This window comes from Colobus angolensis, unplaced genomic scaffold (genome assembly GCF_000951035.1).
Source record: "Colobus angolensis palliatus isolate OR3802 unplaced genomic scaffold, Cang.pa_1.0 Scaffold254, whole genome shotgun sequence".
Lineage (NCBI taxonomy): Eukaryota > Metazoa > Chordata > Mammalia > Primates > Cercopithecidae > Colobus > Colobus angolensis.
Window position 1 is genome coordinate 1286123 of NW_012115755.1, and position 12098 is coordinate 1298220.

The 12098-nt window shown below is 51.5% G+C and overlaps 1 protein-coding gene across 1 annotated transcript in view; it reads right to left on the reverse strand.

Moving 5' to 3' along the window:
* Positions 1–2352, reverse strand: part of GPRIN1 (G protein regulated inducer of neurite outgrowth 1) — a 3171-nt gene extending 819 nt beyond the window's left edge. The window contains exons 1-2 of the mRNA XM_011946888.1: positions 2157–2352; positions 10–2003 (exon numbers count right to left, since the gene is read on the reverse strand). Coding sequence (XP_011802278.1) covers positions 10–2003; positions 2157–2309 — 2147 coding nt within the window. The 5' untranslated portion in view covers positions 2310–2352. The remainder of the gene's footprint in view (positions 1–9; positions 2004–2156) is intronic.
* Between the last annotated feature and the right edge of the window lie 9746 nt (positions 2353–12098).

The window sequence follows — 12098 nt, forward strand, 5'->3', positions numbered from 1 at the left end:
GGTAGGGGCGCTGCGGCCTCTGGGCGGGGGCTTCTCTCGGCCCCAGCTGCTTCCAGGTCTTTCTGGCCGAGGCTGGAGGCCTCGGTGCTGGACACAGGCTCGGGGTTCGGCTCCACGCGGCCTTCACTGCCCCTGGCACCCTCGGGAGACCGGGCTGAGCCGAGGGCTTTGCCGTCTAACTGCCTGGAGGAGGAGGACGGCTTGGTCTTCTCCAGAGTCAGGGAGGCCACCTTCCCCAAGGATGGGGACTCCATTTTTCTGGAAGGTGCAGTGTCGGCCTTCCCCAGGGACACAGGCTCTCCCTTCCCTGAAGCAAGGGGCTCTGCTTTTCTGCAGGATCCAGGATCCACCTTCTCTGAGGCCTGCGGTGTCTCCTTTTTCAAAGACACATCCTCTGCTTCTCCTGGTGCTGTGGTGCCCTCTTGCCCAGGGAGCTTCGTTTCTGCTTTGCCGCCAGACTGCGCCTCTGCTTTCCCGGAGGCCTTGGGATCCGCCTTTGTGGTGTTAACAGGATTCCGCTTCTCTAGAGGCAGAGAACCCACCTTTCCCTCTGGGATAGCTTCTGCTTTTCCCAGGGACACGGAATCCACCTTCCCCGAGGGCACCGGGACTGCTTTTCCTGGAGTTGAGACCACTTTACCTATAGACACAGAGTCCCCTTGTCCAGAGGGGGCAGCATCTGCCTTTCCCCTGCTCACAGGGTCCTCCTTGCCTGCCGCCAGGGGCTTGGCGTTCTCTGAGGCTGTGGGAGCCGCCTTTCCAGAGGCCATCAGACCTGCCTTCTCCGAAGACAGGGGATCTCCTTTTCCCCCAGTCGCTGGCTCAGCCTTTACTGCAGATGGGGGACCTGCTGTCCCCAAGGACCTGGTATCGCCTGGACCTGAAGACACAGGGTTTGTCTTTCCCAAAGACTCAGGATTGACTTTTTCAGATGATGTCTTTCTACTTTCCACAGATATGGGGTCCTCTTTTCCTGAGGATACAGTTCCTGCCTTTCCCACAGGCACATGCTCTGCCTGTCCAGGGGACAAGAGCTCTGGCTTTCCTGAGCACATGGGGTCCATCTTTCCCAGAGAAACTGGATCCACCTTGCCTGAAGACATGGGATCCACATTTTTCAGAGACGTGAGATCTGTCTTTGCTGAAGCCGTGGTATCCGTGTGGCCAGACACAGGACGCCCCTCTCCTGAGGAGGCAGCATCCATCTTTCCCAGGAACCGGGAGTCCTCTTTTGTGGTGGGCACAGTTTCTACATTTCCCACAGATGCGGGATCTGCCATCCCCAAGCATGTGGGATCCAGCCTTCCCGAGGACCTAGGAGCCCCCGTCCCAGAGGATACAGGCCCATTCTTGCCTGATGAGCCTGGAGTCAGCTTGCCCAGGAGCCCAGGCTCTGTCTTTCCTGTGGACACAGAATCCATGCTTTCCAAGCACACAGGATCTGCCTTTCCCAAGGGCCCAGGATCTCTCTTTCCTGACGACACAAGATCTACCTTTTCTGCAGATGTAGGAACCACCTTTTCTGAGGACACGGGATGCTCTTTTCCTGAATACCTGGGCTCCTCCTTTCTTGGGAATACAGGGTCCACTTTGTCTGAGGACACAGGATCCTCCTTTCTCAGTAACACTGTATCCATCTTGCTGAAGCACAAAGAATCTACTTTTCCCAGGGATCCAAGATCTTCCTTTCTTAGAGTCATGGGATCCATCCTTCCAGGAGCCACAGGATCCCCCTTTCCTAAGATTTCAGGCTCTGCTTTTCCTGTAAACATGGGATCTGCCTTCTGCGAGGACCCAGGATCCTCCTTTCCTATGGAAGTGAAATTGGCCTGCTTTGAGGACTTGGAATCCATCTTCTCCAAGAACATAGGAATTCTGTCATCTGAGGATTTGGGCTCAGTTTTCACGGAGGACACAGGCTCTGGCTTCCCAGACATGGTGGTTTCTGGTGTCCCTGAGATGGAGGCTCCATGTGCCTCCAGTGTCTCCTTGGAGGATGCCTCCTGGGGAGAGAAGCAGGTTGGGGAGGGGCAGGCTAGGCTCCCTCTGGGGCCATCAGAGCAGGAGGCCCCTTCCCCAGCCCCACTGGGGCTTCTGTGTCTAGACTCCATGCCTGGACTTTGGTTAGGGGTGTACCTAGGGGGTGCAGGGCTTGCCTTTTGCTGGGAGGGGCAGTAATCCCTCATGGCCGGGCTGCCAGCCCCCAGGCTCCCATCCTGTGGGCAGAAGAAGGCTGTGGGTCGGGGTCCTGGGGGGCTGGAGTCCTTTTGAAGCAGTTGGAGCCAGGCCGGGTCTTCAGCAGTGCCCATCTGCCCTCAGGACCACGCCTGCACCCAAGGCTGCTGTCTGGTTCTGAAACAGAGAGAGAGCTGACTCAGACTTCCCAAAGCTCAGTGGGGGAGGAGCCTCTTCCTTTTCCCCTTCCTCACTGAGTGCTGTGTCCCGTCGGGTCCCCACCTGTCAGAGGACCTGGATTAAAAACACAAACCCAAGCATGTCACTCCCCTGCTTCACTGCTCCCAGTGGCCCTCTGTATAAAGACATCTTAAAATGACATTCAAGGCCCTTCACAATTTGGTCACAGCCTAACTTTCTTTTTCTTTCTTTCTTTCTTTCTTTTTTTTAAAACAGAGTTTCGCTCTTGTTGCCCAGGCTGGAGTGCAATGGTGCCATCTCAGCTCACTGCAACCTCCGCCTCCTGGATTCAAGCGATTCTCCTGCCTCAGCATCCCAAGTAGCTGGGACTACAGGCATGTGCCACCACGCCCAGCTAATTTTGTATTTTGTTGGTCAGGCTGATCTCGAACTCCCAACCTCAGGTGATCCACCCACCTCAGCCTCCCACAGGCTGGGATTGCAGGCGTGAGCCACTGCACCCCACCCACAGCCTAACTTTTCAACTTTGCTTACCATCGCCCCTCCCTGTTCAACCCCACCCCATGCAACACACTATCCAGAAGTTATGCTTTTGTCCTCTAGGCCAGGGGCTGCAAACTCTGATGTCCAGGGGTCAGGTAGGTAATTTAAGTGAGGGAAGTGGGTTAGGTATAAGACAAAAGGGAGTGGTGGGGACTATGGCAAATTAGAGAGCACATGCTCTGTCTAAAGCAATGGCCGGGTGCGGTGGCTCACGCCTGTAATCCCAGCACTGTGGGAGGCCAAGGCTGATGGACCACTAGAAGTCAGGAGTTCAAGACCTGCCTGGCCAACGTAGTGTAACCCCGTCTCTACTAAAAATACAAAAAACTTAGCCATGTGTGGTGGTGAATGCCTGTAATCCCAGCTACTCGGGAGGCCAAAGCAGGAAAATTGCTTGAACCCAAGAGGCAGAGGTTGCAGTGAGCCAAGATCGTGCCACTGCACTCCAGAGTGGGCAACAGAGCAAAACTCCATCTCAAAAATAAACAAATAAAAACAAAAATAAATAAAAATAATAAAGGGAGAACCACTACTCCATCAGCCAAGTGCTATCCTGGAAAAAGGCAACCTGGTAATACCAATTCTTCTAGTTGCTTAAGTGGGAAATCCAGACTTTAATGTAAAATATGCTAATTAATTCAAGTTTTTTTTAAAAAAAAAACCCAAACACTAGGTGGGCCAAACATGACTTGCCTGTAGGCCACCAGTTTATGTCTGTGTAGGTCCTGGAGAGCTGTGAATGGTTTATAGTCAAGGAAGGGACATAGTCAGATATGCGTGTTTTCAAAGGTTCCCCTGGGATGGTATGGAGGCTGGGCTGAAGGAGGACAGGGGTTGGCCAAGACCTATTAGGAAGCTGGTAAATCATTCATTTAATCTTTCATCCATTTAATCATTCATTCACCTAGCCCTTTCCCTGCAACAGACCCTGAGCAGTTGCAGGAATCTCGATGAGAGACAGCACAGCAGAGGTCCTGGAGATGGTAGTTAAAGGCAGAATTGAGAAATCCAAAGGAACACTGACAGGTACCAATAGGCTGTATTGGTAACAGCAGGCGTGGTCTGCAGGGTACTGGCTAGGGTGAGGGCTGGTGGGTGATGGTGCTGGGCAGGAGATGTAGGAAAGGGGGAGATCCGTTTTTGGACAAGCTGAGTTTGTGGTGCCTGGAAGATATCGAAGAAGAGGGTCCAGCAGGCAGCTGGACCTACAAGCAACCCCGTTCCATTACACATTCAGTAGCCAAAGGGAGTAGAGCTCCTGATCCCTCCAAACCTGCTCCAAAACCATCGCTTTAATGTTCAGGCCCAAATCCCAAATCACCCTTGACTTTCACACCCCACGTCTATCAGCAAAACATAATGGAGTTAACTTCAGAATATATCCAGCACCTGGCCACTGCCCTCGGTGAACCCCCCACCATCTCTCACCTGGATTATCCCTACGTTTTCCTTTGCCCCATAGCTTATTCTCAACACAGCAGCCAGAGGGATCTTAGTAAAACCCGAGACAAATCATGTCCCCCCTCTGCTTGGAACCAGGCAGTGTCTCTCCATGGCACACAAAGTAAAAGTAAACTCCTTAGAATGGCTCAGAAGTCCCTCCACCTTCAGGACCCATCATCTCCTCTGCCCTTTCTGCTGCTGCTCTCCCTCTCCGTCACGCTGCTTCAGCCATGCTGGGTGCTTCGCTGAGCCTTGAACACGCCTGCCTCCATGCCTTGGCACTGCCTGCTTCTTCTGCATGGAGGGATTTCTCTCCAAATATCTTCATGGTCGGCTCCCCAAGGTTTTCCCTGACCCATGCAATGTAAAACCGCCTCCTCCCCAGCTCTGGCTGGCATTCTCCACCCTCTTATTCTGCTCAGTTTTCCTCCATAGTACCTGTCACCATCTGACATATCACATATATTCGTTTATTGCTTGTGGTGTGTTGCTCTCATTAAAATGCCAGCTCCAGGAGGTGGGGACTTCGCTGTGCTATCTGATATATCCCAGAGTTGAGACCTCGCACACATGCAGTAAGCAAGGAAGATCCCCATACAGATTTGTTCCATGAATGACTGAATGACCTAAGATGCAGAGTCAACCGTGCCCTTCCTGGCTCAAAACCCTCCTCATTCTTGCTGGAAATGTAAATTGGTTGTAATTTTTTTGGAAGGACATTTATCAATTTCTATCAAAGTTTACAACACACATAGCATTTGAGCCACCAAGCCCACCTCTAGGCATGGTCCTAAAGATAGACCTGGGGTCCTGAAGATGGTCCTGGGGTACCCAAGGGCATGGCTAGTGGTAAGAACAATACTGGGAAGCAGGTTCTGTGAACTGTGGGACAACCACACGGGGCACCGGGCAGCTACTAGAAGGTGTGGGGTAATGAGGGAAAGCACCCAAGATAAATTAATGGAAAAAAGCAGGGGACAGCATGGCTACTAGGATCCCACGCGTGTAGCCAAGGAAAAGGACCCACATAGATGGGTTTATTTATAAAGAGAGAATTTCTGGATGGAATCCTATAAAACTTTTACAGTGACTGTCTCCCAGAAGGAAGAGCAGGGATCTGAGGGTGCGAGAAACTTTTCTTTGTGTGCCCCTTTGTGATGTTTAAATTGTGGTTATGTGTGTGCCTAGTCCTTTTTTTTTTCTAATGGACAATAGAGAAATCTTTAATGACTCCCTCTTACATTTGGGGTAAAGTCCAACTCTTTAATATGCTCCTAAGCCCCTATGTTTCTACTCAAGTGCTGGGATTTATCTTTCATTACCCACTCCCACCCCTAAAACATGTACACACACACACACACACACACACACACACACACACACACACACACACGCTGTCTCTCTCCCCCACGATCTCAGCTTCTACACACCCTCTTCTGGAGGAATCTCTCCCTCCCTTCTGGCCTGGTTGTCTCTTATTACACCTTCAGGTCTCGGTTAAAACGCCTCCTCCTCTAGTGGGTCTTGTTTCGCTACCAGCTTCCTGGGGATTCCTGCAGCCTCTTGCTCCTCCTGTAACAGGCTCATGTCACTCTGCATCTAGCCATTTACACCTCTGGGTCCCTAGCCAGACCTCAGGTCTCTGGATGGGGACGCAGTCGATGCTGTGCACTACTGGGTCCCCCAGGCTCTGGCTTATGAGGTGGGGGAGGGGGACCATCACTAAGAGGAGGACACAGGAAGAGGAACAGTTTTGCAGAGGACGATGGGGCACTGGGTTTCGGAAGTGGAACTGGAGTTCCCATGGGCTTATGGAGGGTGACATCCAGGAGGCAGTAGGAAGCAGGCCAGAAGCACGGGAGAGGTCTGGTGGAATTCTTGGGATCACTGGATGGTCACCAGCCTGCAGGGGTGAGGCAGGCATCAGATTTGAGTGACATGAATTGAGTCCATCTTCATCTTTGGCCTTTTGATAGTGATATGGGCACAGATAAGTATTTGTTTTCTCCTGTAAGGAAAACAATTGAGCAAGGGAGATAATGAAAGACTCCTGATATCCTCAGACTGAGGGAGACAAGAGGGAGTGGTGGGGACTGTGGCAAACTAGAGGGCACTGGCCCCTTCTAAAGGGGCAACTACACTCAATTCCTGCCAATTGTGGCCAATTAGGAATTATTCCATTAACTCAGCATTTACTGAGCACACAGGCAATGTTCTAGGCATTACTCTTGGGACTGGGGATACAGCAGTGAATAAGAAATGTGGGGTCCCTGCCTTATAGATGCAGGAAGATTGGGAGGAAGGTAATAAACAAGTAGCAAATAAATCATATTATGTCAAATAATGGATGCTGTGAAGACAAAGGAGTGGGCAGCTGGTTTAGACATGTGGTCAAGAAAAGCCCGTCTGAGGCGGTTACCATCTCAGCCAGCCATGAAGAGCTGGAGTGGAGTTGGAAAGGGCAGTGGAAGAGGAGGCAGCCGATCAGGAGGCGTGGTGGAGGAGGGGGGTTAGTCTAAGGGAACCGGAAACCCTGGAAGTATTTTATTTTTCTTTGAGACAATGTCTCACTCTGTTGCCTAGGCTGGAGTGCAGTGGCTCGATCTCGGCTCACTGCAGCCTTGACCTACTGGCTCAAATGATCCTTCCACCTCAGCCTCCCAAGTAGCTGGGACTACAGGTGTGCACTACCATGCCAGGTTAATTTTTGTATTTTTTGTAGAGATGAGGTTTCGCCATGTTGCCCAGGGTGGTCTAAGAGCCAAACTCCTAGGCTCAAGTGATCCTCCCACCTCAACCTCCCAAAGTAATAGGATTATACCTTGACCACTTGAGGCCAGGAGTTCCAGACCAGCATGGGCAACATAGCAAGATCCCATCTCTAGAATAGGATTACACCTAGCACCTAGTGAGCCAGTGTGTCCTGCCCCTTGGAAGTATTTAAGCAGGGAAGTGAATGTGGCCTCTGTGCCTCCAGGTTTCCTAAATTTTTTTTTTAGCTAAGTCATAAATCTGGATATCTGTATTTTTATTTATTTATTAATTTATTAATTTATTTATTTATCGAGACAGAGTTTTGCTCTTGTTGTCCAGGCTGGAGGGCTGGAGTGCAATGGTGCTATCTTGGCTCAATGCAACCTCCGCCTCCCAGGTTCAAGCGATTCTCCTGCCTTAGCCTCCTGAGTAGCTGGGATTACAGGCATGCGCCACCATGCCCAGCTAATTTTGTATTTTTAACTCCCAACCTCAGGTGATTTGCCTGCCTTGGCCTCCCAAAGTGCTGGGATTATAGGCATGAGCCTGTAATCCCGGCCTGGATATCTGTATTTTAAATATTGGCTTATTTTTTTTTTCTTTTTGAGACGGAGTCTCGCTCTGTCGCCCAGGCTGGAGTGCAGTGGCCGGATCTCAGCTCACAGCAAGCTCCGCCTCCCAGGTTTATGCCATTCTCCTGCCTTAGCCTCCCGAGTAGCTGGGACTACAGGCGCCCACCACCTCGCCCGGCTAGTTTTTTGTATTTTTTTAGTAGAGACAGGGTTTCACTGTGTTAGCCAGGATGGTCTCGATCTCCTGACCTCGTGATCCGCCCGTCTCAGCCTCCCAAAGTGCTGGGATTACAGGCTTGAGCCACCGCGCCCAGCCTTAAATATTGGCTTATTTAAAAAATATCATACAGGCTAAACAAAACACTTTTTTTTTTTTTGAGACCAAGTCTCACTCTGTCGCCCAGGCTGGAGTGCAGTGGTACAATCTCAGTTCACTGCAACCTCTGCCTCCCAGGTTCAAGCAATTCTCATGCCTCAGCCTCCCGAGTAGCTGGGGCTACAGGCACATACCACCACACCCAGCTAATTTTAAAAATTTTTATTAGAGACGGAGTTTCCCCATGAACTTCTGGCCTCAGGTGACCTGGCTGCCTTGGCCTCCCAAAGTGCTGCGATTATAGGCATGGACCATCACGCCCAGCCAAAACACCTTCATGAGCCAACTTTGACCCCTAGGTCACCAGCTTGCAACCTCTGATCCATCTGGCCCTTGGGCTATGCAAAAGGACGTTATAAGCCAGGGTGACTGGGAAGATGGTCAAGGGAAAGGGCCCTGGGGCTGAGTACCACGGCTGTAATCCCAGTGCTTTGGGAAGCCAAGGTGGGATGATTGCTTGAGGCCAGGAGTTCCAGACCCACATGGGCAACATAGCAAGATCCCATCTCTACAAAAAATTTAAACTAAAAACAAAAAAGAAATTAGCCAGGTGTGGTGGCATGTACTTATAGTCCTGCCTGTACCGGAGGCTGAGACAGGAGGATCTCTTGAGCGCAGGAGTTTGAGGCTGCAGTGAGCTATGATCAGCCTGGGTAACAGAACAAGAAACTGTCTTTAAAACAAAGAGAGACAGGGAGAGAGAGAAAGGGCCCAGGTTCCAGTGAGGGCCAGGATCTGCCTCCCATGCCTGCCTGTTTCCTTCTCTGGAAAATAGGAATTCAACAGCTGCCTGGCTGGTGTACAGGAAGCTTAGCTGGAGCTGGAAGAAGTCAGCAAAGGATATAGGAAGGGTGCTCTGGGCCCTCAGTACCCTTCATTTCAGCCCTGGAAGCCCAACCCTGGGGTCCTCACACACCAGCCCAGCCAACAAGCTTCTCTTCCTGGGTGAAGCCCGGGCAGCAAGTCAGGCCAGCCCACCGCTTATCAGCTCTGTGACTTCAAGCAATGCCCTTCTCCTCCTTGGGGACCCTGAAGAACCCACCTCCTGCTCCCCCAGGGCTACAATGAGAATTAAAGAAAATGAGGGGTGTGCCTGACTCTGCTCACTTTAGGGCTGGTCTGTGTCTGTGGAAGGCCTGTTTTTATCTACTCGGCCTGTCAGAGCCCAGCTGTGCTCCCAGGAGGGGGCAGGGGAGGAAAGGGCCTGCAGCAGACACAAAGCAGCAAAAACTGACCCTCAGATACGCATGTTTGACCCACAGCGCTAAACACATTTTAAAATCAGTTTTAAAAAGGAATTAACTGATTAACTTCTAAACATTAGAAGATTTCATTTGACAGTAAGATTTCCAGCTTCTCTTGGAAAACTAAAATTTGGCAATCTGAGCGTGCTTCCTGCCTGGCAACGTTCAGCTGGAGCCCCGAAGGGACAGCCTCCTTAGATGGGGGTGTACTCCCCAATCAGCCACAATCCGCCCCCCTTCCCCATGGTGTCCTAGACACTGAGGCTGACTGCTGCCATCAATCATGGAATTTGCACTGTCGTTTTTCTCACAGCCGGCCCTTCATGTATATCACCCTCCTGGCCTGTAGCCACCTGAGTTTGGACCCTGGACCTCAATGCCAAGAAAGGCAGGAGGTGACCTTGTACAAATCAAGCCCTTACTATGTGAAAATCCCACCCACCTGCCAGGCAGGTGTTGTAGTCCTGTTTTCCAGAGGAAGAAACAGGTTCTGAGAGGCAAGCTTGGCTCAGCTGATAACATGCCCCTTTTGAAAGTCCCCAGGCTTCCCCATCTCCAACTTGTATTTTCCAGCCTCTGAGATGGGATAAAGTCCAGGGTAGGGACAGAGAGCCTGGTCAGGGAGGTAGAAAGATGTGGGGTCAAGCCCCAGCTTAGTCACTGACATCCTCTATGACTCTGAGTGAGTTTTTCTACTCGGTGGGTCTCAGTTTTCCAATCTGTGAAATGGGGGAAGGGAGGTAGTTCTATCTGGAAGAGCTATAGGCCAGCCCTGGGTTTAAGAAATGCCCCAAGACCATTCCCAGAGGCTCTACTGCTCACAGTTCTGCTGGGCCCTTCCTGGATCTTAGGGAGGCCTGAGGATCCTCGAGCTGCTTCTCTGAGAGGCAGCCCAGGCCTGGGGCCCCACATTCTCTCCCTGCAACTATCCCATTAGAACCCAGCTCCATTACCTGGGCCCAGCATGCTCACTGACTTTCTTTGTTTTAGACCAAGTCTTGCTTTGTTGCCTAGGCTGGAGCGCAGTGGCATGATCTCAGCTCACTGCAATCTCCACCTTCCGAGGTTCAAGTGATTCTCCTGCCTCAGCCTCCTGAGTAGCTGGGATTATAGGCATGTGCCACCACACCTGGCTAATTTTTGTATTTTTTGTAGAGACAGGGTTTCACCATGTTGGCCAGGCTCGTCTTGAACTCCTGGCCTCAAGTGACCCACCTTCCTCTTAAAGTGTTGGGATTACAGGCGTGAGCCACTGCACCCAGTCTCAGTTTCTTTTTATCATCTGGATCCCACAACAATCTCATGAGGGTGGTATTATCATCCCATTTCACAGATGAGGCCACTGAAGTCAGAGGGAGAAGACTTGACCAAGGGCACACAGCTGTGGTGGGAGGGAGGAAGGCTGTGGTTCAAAGGCAATTGTGCCCAAGCACAAAGCCTGGGTTCTTTCTAAGGTTGTGGACACTGACACTTGGCTCTTTTTTTTTTTTTTGAGACAGAGTCTCACTCTGTTGCCCAGGCTGGAGTGTAGTGACACAATCATACCTCACTGTAGCCTCCAACTCCTCAGCTCAAGCAATCTTCCCTCATCAGCCTCCTAAGTAGCTATAGGCATGCGCCATCACACCCAGCTAATGTTTATGTTTTTGTAGAGATGGGGGTCTTGGTATGTTGCCCAAGCTTGTCTCAAATTCCTGGCCTCAAGCAATCCTCCTGCCTGGGCTTCTCAAAGTATTGGGATTACAGATATGAGCCACTGCACCTGGGCTGACACTTGGTTCTTAAAACCCCCTTTCTGGTTTTTGAGGTCAGGCCAAGGCTTCTCCCAAGTAACAGTGCCAAGGAGCACGCAGTAGAAGAAGCAGGAGCTCCCCATGCCCCTGCATACATTCCCCCACCTGTGGGAATGTGCACACCCTATGAGCAGATGAGCCTGCACACGGGCACAAACAGGCTGAGTGTGGCCTGACTGAGGCAGAAGGGAGGAATGACTGCTAGGTATGTGGGCGGGCTCACCTGCTGTGCAAAGGAGTGAGCAGACTGCTTGTGGATATATGTACCAGCTTGGGCCACTCTGGGGCCAGGACCTGGCTCCTGTGTTCTGCTCAAGAAGAGCTTGTTTTGCGTATGTCCACCATGCATGTGCAGAATGGCCTGTGTGTTTGTGCCTCATGGGGGCTACTTGGACCCTGTGGGTATCTCACTCTTGGGAGAGCTTATCTGGGTGTTGCACAGGCGCCTGTGTCCTGCTCCCAGGGAGAGCAGCAGCCTCTGCGACTGCCCATTCAGGCCACAGAGACCTGGCCAGCCATTCCTTTCCCTCTAGGATTTCTTTCCAGCATGGAGCCATCCTTACACCCATAAACAGGGCCAGAGCTGCCAAGCACCTGCAAATACCTCTTCCTATGCTGACAAGACCAACAAAGGCTTGAGGGGCTTCAGTAGTCGTGTATGTCTAAGAATCTCAGTCTGCTGCCCCTTGTCCCCTTCTCTCCTAGTGCCCTCAGAGCTGCAAAGTCTCCTGCTCTGGGATGTGGGGGGAGAAGGAATCTAAAGGTGTTCGCCAGACCTTCTTCCAGAAATGGTCCTCAGACCATACATACATACATACATACATAGGAGGGCAAGAAAGGACGTTCATGGACATGCAAACGTGGGACAGTGTGGGTGGGAGTGGGCAGCACGCTAAGGAGTGTGTGTGTAACAGGGAGTGTGTGCACAAGGGTGGCAGTCTACTCCAGGGTCTCCGGGTACACAAGGGACACCATGAGCAGGGGTGAGCAGGCCAGG